This window comes from Delphinus delphis, chromosome 1, assembly GCF_949987515.2.
Source record: "Delphinus delphis chromosome 1, mDelDel1.2, whole genome shotgun sequence".
NCBI classification, from domain to species: Eukaryota; Metazoa; Chordata; class Mammalia; order Artiodactyla; family Delphinidae; genus Delphinus; species Delphinus delphis.
In genome coordinates, this window is record NC_082683.1 from 20,107,686 (window position 1) to 20,124,213 (window position 16,528).

The 16,528-nt window shown below is 56.3% G+C and overlaps 1 protein-coding gene across 2 annotated transcripts; it reads left to right on the forward strand.

The window, feature by feature from the left end:
- The first annotated feature begins 2,423 nt into the window (after positions 1-2,423).
- On the forward strand, positions 2,424-16,346 carry EXTL1 (exostosin like glycosyltransferase 1). 2 transcript variants are annotated; one of them, XM_060016847.1, is made up of 12 exons: positions 2,424-4,045; positions 8,867-8,957; positions 9,259-9,366; positions 10,200-10,319; positions 10,844-10,976; positions 11,176-11,282; positions 12,128-12,217; positions 12,930-13,016; positions 13,306-13,466; positions 14,640-14,814; positions 14,970-15,120; positions 15,450-16,346. In XM_060016847.1, exons 1-12 carry the CDS (start codon positions 3,273-3,275, stop codon positions 15,476-15,478), a joined length of 2,025 nt encoding a protein of 674 aa, XP_059872830.1. In that variant the 5' UTR covers positions 2,424-3,272; the 3' UTR covers positions 15,479-16,346. The 2 variants fall into 2 exon arrangements, with proteins under 2 accessions (XP_059872830.1, XP_059872821.1); XM_060016838.1 differs by having other exon boundaries at positions 2,424-2,613; positions 3,134-4,045; positions 14,970-16,346.
- The last annotated feature ends 182 nt before the right edge of the window (positions 16,347-16,528 follow it).

The following is a 16,528-nucleotide window of genomic DNA, read 5'->3' on the forward strand; positions in this document are numbered from 1 at the left end:
CAGCTGGAGTCTGAGCGGTGCTATGGAAACAAGGTTAGATCAGGCTTTGCGCAGGGCAGGCAGACTCCCCACCCAGAGCCTGTGCCCTGGCGGAATGACCTTCCCCTAGAAACATCCTCCGCTCACTCCCTCACCTCAAAGGTCAACTTTTCAGGGAGGCCTGCCTCTAACAGTTAACATTGCATTTAACATTGCAGGCCCTCCCCTCCTCCAGAGCATCATTGCCAAATATCAAGTGAGATATTTTACTTATCTGTTACGTTCATTGCTGATTTTCTCTCTCAGGAAAGGAAGCGCCACCAGATCACTCCCTGAGGACCCGGCTGGCCCACAGCAGTGGCACATTAAGTAGCTGTGGAATGAGTGAAAGAGTGACTTGTGGGGTGACCCGTAGGAAAAGCTGACCCTGCCTCCACTTCTGCCATTTCCTGTCTGTCCCCACACAGGCAGCTGCAGTGATGTCATTGCCTCAGACGCCTTTTATGGCCCCCTGGGTTAGCCAGCCCCTCTGAGCACTCCCACAGTCCCCCTTCCCTCGTCCTGTAATTGCTTGGTTACTGGTCTCTCTTTCCCTGGGACAGTGAGCCTGGGAGGGTGGGACTGTGCTTCTAGCTCAGGAGGTGGAATGGTGCAGAAGTTAAAGGAACGGATGGCCTGGGTCTAAATCCAGGCTGAGGTGTGGGGGGAATGAATCAAGTTACCTAAGCTCCCTGGGCCTCCATTTCCTCATCTGGAAAATGGGGATAATAATAGTATCTCCCTCAAAGCCCTCACAAGAGAGGATTGAATAAGCTAATGCACTGGCACTCAGAGCCATGCGTGGCACATACTAAGTATAACATGAATGTTAGCTATTATTGTTCTTCAATACTGCATCCGCAGTGCCTGGCACAAAACCTGGCCCATATTTAGTGCTCATTAAGTATTTGCTGGATAAATGAATGCAGGAGTACAGGCACAGAGGATGAAGAAATGGCATGAGAACCTAGAGAAGCTCCGTAATGCAGCCGGAGGATAGCTAGGGAAACTTCCTACAGGAAGGGAGCCCTGGCTGATCCCCGTAGGGTGAGGAGGAGTTAGCAGAGGAAGGTGAAAGGCAGGAGCAGCACATGCAACGGCCCCTCTTCACGGGAGAGAACCCGATGTGCGCAGGAAAGTCGGCCCCTCACCTAGTGACTGACCCTGTAGAGCAAGGAGGTCAGATTCCCCCTCTGTTGGCCATTCTGAGGACTTTCTTGGGTGTGTGAACTGTGCCCCACCCCAGACTGGCTGCCCACTGAGAGGATAACATTCCCATGGTAGCTCCCTCATCAGATCAGCGGCCCTCTGAGATCAGAGGAAGGCAAGAAGGCAGGAGGCTGCCACTTGTTGAGGGACACCCACAGGGTAGGCCTAGCTTTGACCAGGCTACTGTCTCATGGCAGATATTATTATTGCCTTCCTAGAGAAGAGGGGGCAGAGGCCCAACATCATCCAGCCAGTAAGAGGTGGAAGCAGAGTCCACTCCAGGTCTGCCGGGCTCGCTGTGGCTGCCTTCGTCAGACTGGGGCTTCCGGCAGGCAGAGTCTCTCTCTCTCATCATTTCAGCGATTCCTCAGTGGGTGACATCACCCATTCCTGACTTCCCTCATAGAGCACAGACCCAAGAACTGAGCAGGGGGGGAAACCCTCAGTGGGGTGTGGACTAATGGAGAGTCCGTTCACCCTCAGAAGGAACTCCCCATATGAACTGGAGTAAGCATCCGGTCCTACAGACCCTTCCCACAGAGCTCCAGGCAAGGGCTGACCTGTGCGCCTGAGTGTAAGGTGCCACGAACGGGCCTGAAAAAGCTGGAGCTGGAGCTGGATAGGACTGGTGGAGGGTGAGGGCGGGGCAGCTGAAGGAAGAGGGACCAATCCTTGGAATAGCTGGGAGCACCTTGCCCAGTACCAGCCCCCCAGCCCCTTGACACCTCACTTATCTCATCTGTTGATGGAAGGGGTTAAGTGGAGAGCCTGCCTACCAGCCAGGAGCGAATCCCGCATCTGTGGTGACCAGTGGCAAGCTCTAAGGACTCAGGTCAGGAGCTCCGGGTTCAAATCCCCACCCTGCCACTCCTTAGCTGGGTCACCTTATGAGATACCATCCCCTCTCTGAGCTTCACTTTCCTCATCCATAGGAAACGCAACAGTGATAAACTTTGGCCTTGGAAGGTTGATGTGAGAATTCAGAGACAGAGGTTGTGAGAGCTCAAGGCCAACTGTGAGGTGTGGGCCCTGGGGGTTATTATTAATAGCAATCCAGAAAACGGGTTTGGAAGGGGTTAAGTGGAGACCTTGCCTCCCAGCCAGGAGCGAATCAGGGCTGGCAGGGGAGGAGCCAGGCTGCCGCTAGGAAAGAGATCTAGACTGGCCAGATGCTGCCCTGAGAGGGGACGCAAGACACCAGCGGGGCTTGGGGACCATGGGGCAGGGGCTTGGCACGGGGTCCCTGGCCTCTGCACCCTGATAGCTCCAAGCCAGAGGGTGCAGGACCAGCTACTAGCGTTGGAGGGAGGAGGGGCCGAGCCGCCTGAGCCAGGACAGTGGGAGGGTGGGAGAGGACCAGGACCCAGAGCCCTCCCAGTCCCCCAGGTAGGGGCCACTGGCTGCACTCAGGCCTTGACCTCAGCTGACTCTGAGAGCCCACATGGGATGCAGGGTCTAATTTAAGCACCAGCTGCAGGGCCTACAGCCCAGGAGTGCCTGCCAGTGGGCACAGGTGTGGCCAGGCTGCTCTGGGGCTGCTCAGGCAGGGGGAGGATAGGGGAGACCAGCCCTGCTTCCACCCAGCCCTGCACCCCGGCCAAGCCGCCTCCTGTGGGAACCCTCATGGGTCCCCCATGGCCTGGCAGACGGCCCTCCTCTCCGTTGAGGCCAAGGTCAGGGGGTGCAGCCAGGAGGGCAGAAGCACACTGCCTTGCAGTCTGGACAGGGGTTGCATCAGCCTGAGCAGCGCCAGGGGAAGGGGGCCCCGCTGGGAGGGCAAAGGCTGGCTTGGTTGTCCAAAGGCCGAGGAAGCAGAGTCCTGACCGCAGGAAGGCAGGGCCAGAGAGCTGGGTCCTACCTGGCCTCCCGGTGCCTGGCCTGTGACTTGCTGTTTGATCTTACACAGGCAGCCTGCCCTCGATGGGCCTCAGTCTTCCCATCTGTATGATGAGGGTGCTGACCTAGAAGGTGGATCCCAGTCCCAGAGGCCTACACTCAGGCCCCCGCTCCTCCTGCTTCCTGCAGCCCTGGCTGTGGGTGGCCACATGCAGTCGTGGAGACGGAAGTCCCTCTGGCTGGCACTGTTGGCCTCCTGGATCCTCGTCCTGCTGGGACTCTTCCCCCTTCTCCGCCTGGCAGTGCCCACCAGCCCCCGGGCAGGAGCCCCCCGAGGCTGGCCCCGCTGGCTGGACGCAGAGCTCCTGCAGAGTTTCGCCAAGCCTGGGGAGCTCCTGGAAGATGGCCCTCGACCTCCTCAAGCCCTCCGTGGCGGCAGCTGCAACTGGGGAGCTTGCTTTGACACCTCGAAATGCAGAGGCGGTGGCCTCAAGGTATTCGTGTACCCAGCGGCTGGACCCGTCTCTGAGACTCGCCGCAGGATCCTGGCTTCCGTCGAGGGCTCCCGCTACCACACGCTCAGCGCTGCTGAGGCCTGCCTCCTCCTCCTCCTCAGCCCGGACACCTCCACTGGAGAGTGCGACCCGGTGCCCCCACAGTGGGATGGGGGCAGGAACCACCTGGTCCTCAGTCTCCACCCAGCCCCTTGCCCCCGGACCTTCCAGCTGGGACAGGCGATGGTGGCCGAGGCCAGTCCCACAGTGGACACCTTTCGGCCCGGCTTTGACGTGGCCCTCCCGCTTCTCCCTGAAGCCCACCCGTTGCGAGGTGGAGCACCTGGCCAGCTGCGGCAACACAGCCCCCGGCCCGGGGTGGCCCTGCTAGCCCTGGCAGAGGACGGGGGCAGGTGGCACGTGGCAGGCACCGACTTCTCTGCCTGCCCCTGGGGTGGGCGCTGTGAACAGGACCGTGGACCCAAGCAGTAAGTGGAGCTTCGCCCCTTGGGGGCTGGATGGGAAGGGTATGTGATGGGAGCGAGCCCAGGGGCCAGGGTAGAGGGCAGGATTGAGATGGGCCAACTTAGGGCTCAGCTGCAGCAGGAGGGAATCAGGCTAGAGAGCAGAGAACACGACCACCGAGATGGTGATTTGCTGCATGAGGTGTCCAAGGAAGGTTGTGGAATTCTTCCTTGGGGATCTTTAAAAGCATAAAACATGACTCACTCCTATTCTTCTTCTTTTATTCCAATCCTTCCTTCCCTAATATTTTATTTAACATACAACTCTATAGTGTTTACTATGTGCTAAGCACTTTTTATAAATGATTATAATAAAATAATACTAATCTTTATCTTTGAAGCGTTGGTGTACCAGACACTAAAGCTCAGAGAGGTTGAGTAACTTGTCTGAGGCCACCCAGCCAGAAAGAGCACAGCCAGTATTTTAATCCAGGATTGGCTGGCTCCAAAGCCTTCAGCCTCAGAATTCTGGGGTTTAAGCAAGAGTTTATGATCAGTCCTGTCAAATGCCTCAGAGCCATGGTCACAGATGGAAGCTGCTCCTATGTCTAGTTTCCGGGATTAACCTCTCAAGGTAACAGGCTTTGGTTACAGCAAATATGACTTAAGTCAGACCTACAGAAGAATTCCTACCAGTGAGAGTGCCTGAATATATACAAGAGGCATGGGGACCCATGGGGACATGGAGAGCTCACTTAGAAACTTCTCTCTGCCTGGGCTAGTGGTGGTGACACATCTCAGGTGGTAAAGCAGTTAACGCCTAAGCACCCCAACCCCTGTGCAGCCCCCAGGAGGCCAGCAGTATCCAAAGTCTGGCTGGGCAGACTGGAGGTGGAACCTGTCACTCTAGAATCCTTCCCTTGTCCCCTGTCTCACGTATCTCCCTATTCTTTGCTAGAACAACATGGCTTATTCTGAGCTCCACTTCCCTCCCAGGAATTCTTCACGTGGCCAAGCTCCGTTTTTGCCTCTGTTTGGGGGCTTCTGGGGCTTTTCTCAGCCACAGGGCTCTTGTGGGAATGGAATCTCTCTACCTCCTGAAGGCACATGGCCTCCAGGGAGCCCCGCAGCCAGGGGTAAGAGCAGAAAGGCCCCTCAGTCCCCATGGCCCTTCTGCTAGGACCCATCCCTAGCAGGCATCCTCGACAATCACCCAAAAAGCTGCGGATCCCGTCAGGTACCTCAAACTCCAAACTCAGACAGAGCTCACCTTTGGTGACAGGGTTCTCCGCTCACCTTGCCTGGCCTTACTTCTGATTAGGCACTTAGCCATTCTTGGTTTCAGGAAGTTCTTCTTTCAGCTGACTTTAGTTACAGCTAAATGCAGTCGGTTACTGCTGAATATGAAAGTTATTTCAGTCTGAACTTCTCTGAGAAACTGAAACTTGGGGAGTGCACACAATAGGCAGGTGCTCACTAAATGTTTACTGATTGAATCCAAATTGGCCAGAAGTGGCCAACGTTTTCTAATAGGCGTGGGCCACCCTCTGAGTAGCAGTTTTGATAAGTGTATTTCCAAGGTGTGATGCCTGACAGCCTCTAACCGTCCTCTGAATGTCTAGCTTTTCTGTCTGTGGCCTCAACCCACCTGCAGGCGACAGGACTTGTAATCTCTGGAGTAGCTGGAGCTTCAGTTTCCCTGACGTGCCAGGCAGCTGCCTGAGCAGCTAGTCAAGTATAGGGACAGAGACAGCGGGAGGCCCACAGCCACAGGCCAGCGCCCGCAAGGTGGCCTGAATAAACAAGTGTTGGCCAGAGAAAGAGGCGATTCAGGTCGCTGCCACCGTCCCACATTCACTCCGCTGGGGGAAGGGAGGAGGGGAGAAAGTGGGCATCTGGGGAGACCCTGCTCCGCCGCTTTACATACTTCATGGCTAATCCTCTCGAGTACCCTTCAAGGGAAGTGTTATGATCCCCATTTCAGGGAACAGGAAACTGAGGCTCAGAGACGTGGAGGCAGCCAGCCAAGGGCCTTGGTGACGAGCTCCGCGGTTCACCACAGCCTCCCTCACTGCTCCGATCAGGCGCTCAGAAGCAGCAGAGCTGGGATTAAACCCCGCTTCTGGCTCCAAAGCCCGTATTTTTCCACCTTCACTGAACAGTCTCATATTGCTTTAGAATAAGCCTCCACCCGTTTAAATTGTTATTTATTTATTTTTATGAATAGGGAATTCATTCACATGGTACAAAATTCCAAAGGCACAGAAGAGTATACAGTAAAAACTCCCTCCCACCCCTGTCTCCAGCCACCCAGTTTTCCCTCCTGGAGCCAAATACCCTTTCTAGTTTCTCTTGTGTCTTTTCTGAAGTACTCTGGGTGTATATAAACAGGTGTATATGCTCTCCCCTGCTTTGGGGTTTTTTTTTACATAAACTTAATGCATGTTTTAAGGTCCCCTGGCCTGTCGCCACTGGGTACACGAGGTGCAGTGCCTAGGGCCCATGATACTTCAGGGGCCCATGAAAATGTTCTCATTTCTTTGAAAATCAGAAGAAAAAAGTGAACTTCTAAATAGAAGAAAATGTTTTCATATATAATATTAGTATGTTCATTCTTATACCAACACATTTATCGAATATAATTTTTATATTTTTATGGCTGAGGGACTGCAAAGGCCAAAGTATGCAGGGCACTGGAAGTCGCAATGCAGCCCTGCCTGTGGCCATGGGTGGAGTCACCTTGATAGCAGCCTTGGACACTGAGGCCCCAAGTCCATGCCAAGCACTTTACAGGGTCACAAATCATCAGCAATCACAACGAGATCCATCCCTTCTACCACACACACTCACACACACACACACGTGGAGGTGCTCGTCTAGCCTCTGATGGGGAACTCACCACCTCCCAAGGCCACCCACTGGCTATTCTCAGCCAGCTCCATTACTAGAATTTGTGCCGAAACTGACCTTTCAAACATTTAGTCCATTGGTCCTGGGTCTCTCCTCTGTTGCACACTGAGCATTCATTTACTTAGCCCCCACTGAGTGCCCATACTCCGCCAGGTGCCCTGCTACGCCCTGGGGATACTGGATGAGGGAGGCACAGCCCCAGCCCTCAAGTAGCTTAGTCTTATTAGAGAGACAGACAAGTCACTGGTGTGACACACATTGTTAAACAGAGAGAGGGTGGGCAAGCTGCCTGCCCGGCTCCTCTACTTCAGAGCTGTGTGACCACTTTAGGCCTCAGTTTCCTCATCTGTAAAATGGAATATTAACAGCACATACCTCCCATCTCATAGGGTTGCTGTGAGAATGAAGTGAGTCAATGCATGTAAAGCACCTAGAACAAAGGACATGCTCAGTAAAGGTTAGCCTGGCTCGTTACTACTGCAGTGCACATAAGGGCTGTGGGAGCAGAGAGGAGGGAGCCATCTCTGGAGAGACCAAGGAAAGCTTCCCAGAGGAGGCGATATTTGAACTTTATACATTAAGATCGAGTAGGAGGAATTCTTCGGGCTGCAAGGCAGGAAGGGGTGCTCCAGGCTGAGAGAGAAGGAGGTACAAAGACACAGAGGGAACAGTAGACGTTAACGAGGACTGACTGATACAGTGTATTCAGCAGGCTCTCTGGCTCTGGGTTCTCTGAAGCCTTAAACTTAAGGGTTTTCAGTCCCTTAGGGCTTTACTGGGGGAGGAGGAGAGGGCTGTGGCTGGCTGGTGCCGTGGCTCTCAATGAGGTGGAGGGTGTCCTGTTTTTAACTTGTAGCTTTTTCCAGAAGAAGCCTGGAGGGACACCTGAGCATCGGGCAAACGAGGCTGGGTCCTCGGGGAGACCCCTGGGCAGCAGGTCTGGGGTGGTTCAGATAACCTGGGGCCAGGAGTTAGCACACGTTGGTTCCAGTTCCAGCTCTGCCCCAGCCCTTTCTGAGAACCTGAGCCAGTCCTCGGGTCTCTCTGAGACTCAGTCTCCCCATCTGTGCAATGAGGGTTGGTCCAGAGGCTAAGTACTCCTAGGATTGCTTCTTGAAGGTTCAGACTCAGGACCAGATAGACTGTAGCTGAGGAGGGTCCTGGAACCCTCTAGGCCCTATTCAACAGTCCCACTCTGAGCAGGCCTGTGAGCCCTGGAGTCCTGTACACACACACACACACACCCCGTAGCCAGGTCATGGGCACTCCTTCCCTGACTGGGCAGCTCCCGGGTGGTGGCTCTGAGGAGGCTGTGACTCCTACCCCTCCCCCCAACAGGCACACACAGCCTGAGTGTGGCCCTGGGGCTGGTGGGGGGAGGTGGGAGGAACAGAGGAGGCCTGTCCTCTGGGCGAGGGGGCCTCTGGGCAGCGGCTTCCTGTGTGGTTCCAGGCTGGGGGCCCAGCCCACCTCCTGACAGAAGAGCTTTTCACGGGCCTGGGCTCTGAGGACGGGGAGAGGGCAGGGCATGGAGGCCACTCAGGTGAGGGCCGCCCAGAAGTCTGCATGAGGCCAAGAGGTGGGAGGGCAAACGCGTGCTTGCCCAAGTCAGACCAGCCTTGGAAACGTCAGCTCCCACCACCTCCCATTTTGCAAACGAGGGAACCAAGGTCCTAAGAAGAGAAGGGAGGCGTCTAATACCACCAAGGGCAGCGGCAGAGCTAGAGCTGCTACCCCAGCTGTGGGCGAGGGGCAGCGTATGGCTGGGCGTGTGCAAGAGTGTCTGTTAACATATGAGAACATGGTGGTGGGTTTGTACATTGTGAATTTGGGATTGTTAGTGTGGAGGGCTGGGGGGCCATCAGGGGAGTCAGGGGGTTGAGGGGCAGCTGTCTCAGGTCTCCTGGGTGCAGGGCCCCCTCCTGTGCTCCTTAGGACCCACCCTGGGGCAACGCTACCTAACGCCACCTTCTGCCTCATCCCTGGCCGCAGTCCTGATGTCTTACACTTCCTTCAAGCCCTGCAGGTACAACCCCGACTTGGGCATCCCCCATCCCTGTCCCCCTACACTCCTGAGCTGGAAGGGCAGTCTGGGCCCAGGCCAATGGGAAGGGCCGGTGAGCTGCCCACTCCTTTACTCTGGGACTCAGATGTGCCTACAGCCATATTCACTGCACCCTCTGCAGAACACCCCCCCCAAAACCCCCCAATTTTCTCTCCTCTGTATCCCTTGCCCCCAATGCAGAAGTTGCTGACTTGGAAAAGGGAGGAGGGGTGAGTGTGTGCAGGGTGGGACTGGGCTCCCCAGTGACCTCCCTACCCCCCAGGCTGGCTGCATCCCTGTGCTTCTCAGCCCTCGCTGGGAGCTGCCCTTCTCTGAGGTCATCGATTGGACCAAGGCGGCCATTGTAGCTGACGAGAGGCTCCCACTTCAGGTAGCTCAGGGTCCTACCAATGGGGTGGGGACTAGACCCGGGACATGGGAGGACCCCGGGATCCCGGCCCCCAGGCTGGTCTCGGTCCTCATTCTTATCCCCCACCTGTGTATATTGATGATTTTGCGCCCAGCCCCAAGCCTCTAGGGTTCTGAGAGCAAGAACTCAGCCTCTTTCAGCCTCAGTTTCCCCATCTGTACAATGGGATAAGTTAGACCAGATGATCTCCATGGGCTCAACCCCACTGGTCCGTGACTGATTAAATACCTAGTTTAAAGGAAAGCCACAAAAAATCCAAAATCTGAGTGCCTACATGGAGCCTGGGATGGGGAAGCAAAATGCAGAGTGACTTTTCCATCTGATGAAACTCATTTTGCCCAGCTCTGAAAAACATATGCATGGGCCTTGAATCCCCTGAGAGGTGAGAATGGTTTAAGAAGTTAACAGGAATAGCCCCCACTCACTGAGCCTCTACGATGTGCTAAGCCCTTAATATGTATCATCTAATCTAATCCTCACAGCCACCCTACGAGGCAAGTACCATTATTGTTCCCACTTTACAGATGAGGAAACAGACTCAGACGGATTAAGTGGCTCATCCACAGTCACACGGTTACTAAGTGGCATTTAAACTCAGCTCTGTGTGACCCTTGAGCTCTTAACTGCTAAGTTACCTAGGATTTTGCCAAGGCTGGCAGCTGCCAACCCACTTGGAGAAATGTGGGGAGCGGGCTTCTGCTTCCCAGACCTCCAACCTAGGTTGTCCCCACCCCAGGGTGAGTCAGGGCCTGCCAGGGCCCCATGCCTTCTCCTTTGCTCCCTCTGTGCCCCAGGTCCTGACTGCCCTCCGGGAGATGCCCCTCACACGGGTCCTTGCCCTGCGTCAGCAGACCCAGTTTCTATGGGATGCCTACTTCTCCTCGGTGGAGAAGGTCGTCCATACCACTCTGGAGGTGAGGGGGATACACCTGATGGGGGCTCTGGGGTTCGGGTCTGCCTCATCCCTGCCCCTCTCCATGCCCCTCTCTTCTGACACCTCCTCTGCCCTGGTGTTTGGGCTTCCCCCTTGAAGATGCTTCTGGGATGAATCAGAGACCTGGCTCGGAGCTCTTGGATGAGTTCCTTCTCCAGTCTTGGCCTCAGTTTCCCCATCTGTAGCAGACAGATTTCAAAGCATGTGCCAACTCCAGCCGATGGGCATTGGTTGCCTGGGGCATATGTTGGGAGGGATTCTGGGTCCGGAAAAAATGTCATGACCTGTTAGTGGTATCTGCCATGAGTGAAGACAGCATCACTGAGTGACCCCCTACCCTGGACTTCTGAACCTTTCTGTCCCCAGCCATCTGGTGTTGCAGATGCTACCCTCCCCAGATTCCTGAAGGGCGAGGTGTGGGGCGGCACCAGGTCCTCACTTCCTCAGACCCCGCCCATGGCCACACTGGCCGCTCCCTCTGCACAGCCTTCTCTCATTTCACAGATTATTCAGGACCGGATCTTTGGACCCTCTGCTCACCCCTCGCTACTATGGAACAGGCCCCCAGGGGCAATCCTGGCCCTGCCCACTTTCTCCCCAAGCCCCTCGGACTTCCCCTTCTACCACTTACAACAGGGTATGCCCTAGAGATGGGACAACTTGAAGTCCCCTCATCAACTCTCCCCAAGTCTCTGCCCCAGCCTCAACCATAGAGCCCCAGCAAGCCCCTCCCCAAATCTCCCACATCTTTTCTGGCTCCCCAAGTCCCCAACTCAGGTCATTCTCGGGGGGTTCTGTCCCCTCCCGCCCTAATAGCCTGTGTCTCATTCCTCCAGGCTCTCGTCCTCTGGGCAGGTTCAGCGCCCTGATTTGGGGGGGGGCTCCAGGCCAGCCCCCCCTGAAGCTCATCCAGGCTGTGGCAGGCTCCCAGCACTGTGCCCAGGTCTGCCCCCTTGCCAGCTGGGGTGCCGGGATCCAGGATGGGGGCGAGACAGGGCAGAGCCCTTGAAGACATCTGGATGCCAAGGATAACCACACATTTTGGGGGGAGGCACGGGAAGGATTTTCAAGTACCGTTGCTGCCTTCCTCTTTCAGTCCCAAGTTTCTAGTTCCTTTCCCCCACCTCTGTCCCCTCTTCCCTCATGGAAACTGACAAAGCCACCTGAAAAACAGGTGCCTCTTGTGGAGGTTGAAGTAAACATACATGCATTGTTTTTATTCATCCAGCCTTTTCCGAGCACCCTGGGCTTGACGCTGAGGATGCAGAGAAAAAGTAGGAAAGGATTCTGCCCCAGATTCATATTCAGTTAGCACTTCCCAGCACACAGACTGTCAAATATCATTTCCAGAGAAGCCAGATAGGCTCTTGAGAGTACTTGGAAAGCAGACAAGCAGTTAGCTCAGCCAGGGTGCAGACGGATCAGCTTCAAAGATGGGACATTTGAACTGGGCTGGGAATGACAAAGGAGCAGGAGGAAGAGAATGAAAACCTTTGAGAGAAGACGGGGATGGAGCATGGGGTCAGGGACCAGGCTAGGTGCGACTTGAGTTCTAATGCTACAGGTAGCTACCTTCGTGTCACTGGAATTCATGCCTTCCGGAAGCTCAGAGGCAAAAACAGGGCAGTCATGAAAGGACCTTGGCTCTAACTAAACTCCTCCCAAACTCACATATACAGCTGCTCTCCCAAACTGCTTCCACCCTGAGAAAGATTACTCCTGGGACACCCCACACACACACCCTGGCCTTCTGACCCAGACTTCAGGAACATCCCCCTTTCCTTCCAGATCTTGGTTCTCTGGAGCAGTGAGAAGCCACCCCCAACCAGGTGGCCCAAGACAGCAGTGCCCTTGACAGTCATTGATGGGCACAGGAAGGTGAGAGATGGGGAGGGATGTGGAAGGGTGGGCTCACCCCCAGAAACCTGAGATCTGGGGAGGACATACACGGTGTGATTTACTTGGGCCTGAGCCAAAGCTGGACTTCAAGTTGGGCCTGGAGAAATCAGACCATGGGTTTCAGCTGCAGGCCTAATAGAGCTGATTCTCTTCCATCCCTGGCCCTTGTGAATTGTGCTTCCAGAGAACTGGGGTTTTGTGTGATGAGGGAAGGCAGAGAGAGTACATTGCTGTCTCAGGTAAGGGATAGAGGGGAAACCTGGGCAGGTGGCAGCATTTTGGGCGGGAGGGAAGGGGTGGCTTCCAAGAACCTGGGTTGGTGTGACACACCTGCCTTCCTGTGCCGTTCTGGGAAAGTCCCTTCATCTCTCCGGACCTGTTTCTTTCAAACGAAGGATGTTCACCAGGGTCGAGGTGAACATCTAATGTGACAATAGAGGAATCCTGAAATGTCAAAACTGGAAGGGCCCTAGATACCAATTTGCCCATTTTACCAAAGGGCAAATTGAAGTCCAGAGAGGGAAAATGAGGTCCTCAGGTCCGAGTTCCGGGCAGACTTGCTGTTTTCACTGCTCTTCCTTCTACACCATGTCTGCAGGGGCTCCTGCTTAGCAGATATGCAGATACTCATCATGGGAGCCTGGGGAGGGGGTCCTACGGCTGAGTTGCCCTCCGCTCCCTCCCCTTGCAGGTCAGTGACCGCTTCTTCCCATACAGTGCCATCAGCACCGATGCCATCCTCAGCCTGGATGCCCATAGCAGTCTTTCCACAAGTGAGGTGAGGACTCCCAAGAGGAGCCCTGGCAGCCCTCAGACCCCGGGAGCTGGGATGACCAGAGATCAAGAAGTCGAGCCTCCTGCTTTAGGACTTTTCAGCTCCTAGCTGCAAAAGCACTGTTTCTAGCTCCCAGTGGGGAAAGTTCCCCTAAGCATCCCCTGGAAATTTTCTAGCTCCCTTCTCCTCTCCCCTGAGTCCCCTCAGCCAGGCTGGCCTTGCCTCCACGTCTCGGGAGGCTCCTGACTGGGCAGGACGTCCTTCCTCACACCTTACTTAAATGTCTCCCCAGGTGGACTTCGCTTTTGTGGTGTGGCAGAGCTTCCCAGAGAGGATGGTCGGCTTTCTGACGTGGAGCCACTTCTGGGATGAAGCCCGTGGTGGCTGGGGCTACACTGCCAAGAGGACCAACGAATTCTCCATGGTTCTCACCTCGGCTGCCTTCTACCATAGGTACAGACGCCAGCCCCGGCGCTGGGCTCAGAGGGCCAGAGAACCCTCCTTTGAACCAAGAGCAGGGTGGCGTGGGAGCGGACACAGCAGTCAGCCGAGAGCTCAGAGACCCAGGTTCAAGGCCACTTCCCGGTGCTGTGATGGGCAAGTCTCCTCACCTCTCTTGAGGTTCAGTTTCCTTGTCTGTAAAGTGTATTCACCTCACAGGGCTGGTATGATCATCAAATAACAAAAATACATGAAGGGCTTCCCTGGTGGCGCAGTGGTTGAGAGTCTGCCTGCTGATGCTAGGGCACACGGGTTCATGCCCCGGTCCGGGAAGATCCCACATGCCGTGGAGCGACTGGGCCCGTGAGCCATGGCCGCTGAGCCTGCGCGTCCGGAGCCTGTGCTCCGCAACGGGAAAGGCTACAACAGTGAGAGGCCCGCGTACCGCAAAAAACAATAAACCAAAATACATGAAGTCCTTGGCACACAGATAATCAACAAATGGCAGCTTGTTGTTTTGTTTTTGTTTTTGTTTTTTGCGGCATGTGGGCCCCTCACCGTCGTGGCCTCTCCCGCCGCAGAGCACAGGCTCCGGACGCGCAGGCCCAACGTCCACGGCCCACGGGCCCAGCCGCTCCGCGGCACGCTGGATCCTCCCGGACCGGGGCACAAACCCGCATCCCCCGTCTCAGCAGGCGGACCCCCAACCACTGCGCCACCAGGGAAGCCCAGCAGCTAGTTGTATTTTAAGTAGAGCCATGCAGAGGATATGGACAGTGTTTGGATTTGGGGGTGGGTGAATCCACAGCCTTCCTGAAGCTGGTCTTTGGCCTGCCATGTTTGATGGCCTTGGAACTAGCTGATCCTCCCCTCATTCTGGCTCTGAGTTCAGACTTCAGAGCCCAGGGAAGGGGGCCCCAAGGAGGAGTGAGGGAGGTGGCAGGGAGTTCACCGTTGGCTGCAGACAAGCCATAGAGCACAGAGTAGTGGAGAGTGGTGCATACTTGGGGTGGGAGCTCTCTGAGGCAGCCAGAGCTCAGTTGAAAAGGGAGCAGGACTTTCACAAGAAGCTTAGGAATTGGGGTCAAAGGGAGAGTAAGGTCAGGAGGGAGAAGAATGGGGCCTGGGGTGGGGGGGGGCGTTGAATTCGGCTACAGCCTCTCCCGCTCTTCCCTCCTTACCCAGGTATTACCACACCCTCTTCACCCACTCCCTGCCCAAGGCTCTGAGGACCCTGGCAGATGAGGCACCCACCTGTGTGGATGTCCTGATGAACTTCCTAGTAGCATCCGTCACCAAGTTGCCCCCTATCAAGGTGCCCTATGGGATGTGGCATCAGGAGGCCAGACCGCCTCCACTGGTGAGGATCTAGGGGGGTGGTCGGCACTGGGAGGGCCCCGACTGGGGAAGGGATTCCCGTTCTAACCCTAACCCTTTTTGCTGCACGAGGCGGGGGTAGGGTGGGGTTCCGAGGACAGAGAAGCCCTCCAACGCATTTCTCCCCGCCCCGCTTAGGAGCCTGGGGGTCCGGGGCTCAGGCAGGAGCCGCAGCCCGCAGCCCAGAACTGCATCAACCAGATGGCGGCAGGGTTCGGCCACATGCCCCTGGTATCTTCTCGCCTCCGTCTGGACCCCGTGCTCTTCAAGGACCCGGTGTCCGTGCTGCGTAAGAAGTATCGCAGCCTGGAGAAGCCCTAGGAGGGACTAACTGAGACCCCGGCCCGGCTCCCAGCGGTCGCTGCAAACTGTCTCAGGGGAGGGGGGAGGCTCCGCCTCCTCCCTTGCGGTATCTGGAGACCCAATCAAGGCTGCCATTTAGCCAGCACGGCAGTACCCGATTGGCCAACCACCGCTTCGCCCCCCACCCCCCAGCCTAGGCGCTAGTGGCAGTTCCCACGTCGCTGTCTCTGGGGCCCTTCCTCTGCCTTCGCAGACCCCTTGCCTGGAATGCCTTTCTTGGCTTCTCTGCCGAGCTGACATCTACTTCTCTTTCAGATCCTCGCCTCCTCCACGAAGCTGCCTGACCCCCACCCCCGCCCTGGATCCTCTGCGCTTTCACAGCCGGGTGTGTCCCTTAGTCCCGACGCTATTCATGCTGCCTCACAAGGTACATCGTCAGGCCCCAGGACTGACCCGGGAGTCCCGGGAGGGCAGGGCCGTGTCCTCGTCTCTCTGGCCTGGCAGGCCACAATATTTGACGAACAAATATTTGCGCCACAAATATTTGACGAACAGGTAGACGGAAGTGACATCAACTACATGCCTGGCTCTGTGGCGACAGTGGCGGGGGTGTGGACAGGGTGTGCGGAGTGAGACACCCCAGACCCCCGGGTTTTTAGTCCGGCCGGAAAGCAGCTTCTCGCAGAATCCTGGGCGCAGCCCTCGCGCCCCAATAATAGAGCAGAGAAGTGCCAGGGAGCCAGTTTCGGGGCTCCCTTCCCTACCTGGCGGAGCACAGTTGGGGGAGGTATGGGAACGCCGGTGGCCCTGCCGGGCCCGGGCTCGGGCTCCTCGGCTCAGGCACTGCCGTCGTTCTGCATTACCAGCCTGGACCACTAGTGGTCAGCACCGCGCCGCGCTCCCTCCCCCCGGAAAGGGAAGGAAGCTCGAAACGCCCATCGGGTGGGATTAGGGGGAGTGGGGACGTCGGGATTGGTGGTGCGCAGCTTGAAGTCGGAAAACTGGTTGGCCCACACACTTAGGACTAAGAAGGGGCCATTTCTAGGTGGGCTGTGTGGGAGCAAGGGAGGTCCCGAGCGACCAGGTGGTGAGAGTGGAGAGGGGGAGGGGACGCTGGGTTCTCCTGGGTTCACCCACCTGGAACTGGAATGATCACTTCCGAAATAAAGCGCGTGTCTTTGCCCCTTTGCTCAGGCTATAAATACCTCTACAGCAGCTGCGCGGGGGGAGGGGGACTCAGGTCTTGCCTGGGAGCTGGGGCCACTCTAGAGGAATGGGGATGTGGGTCCAAACCAGCTCCAGGGTATCCGGTGTTTTTCTGCTTTGATGGCCTCGCAGCTTTGGAAACTCCCGTGACTAGTGATTAGCTCTCTGGCCAGAACATGGTGTCCCCA

Excerpts from the sequence above, each read along its gene's own strand:
- EXTL1 (XM_060016838.1), top strand. The coding sequence starts at position 3,273 with ATGCAGTCGTGGAGACGGAAGTCCCTCTGGCTGGCACTGTTGGCCTCC. Across the intron at positions 9,367-10,199 it reads ACGAGAGGCTCCCACTTCAG|GTCCTGACTGCCCTCCGGGA; the intron begins GTAGCTCAGGGT and ends TCTGTGCCCCAG. Across the intron at positions 12,218-12,929 it reads TCATTGATGGGCACAGGAAG|GTCAGTGACCGCTTCTTCCC; the intron begins GTGAGAGATGGG and ends CTCCCCTTGCAG.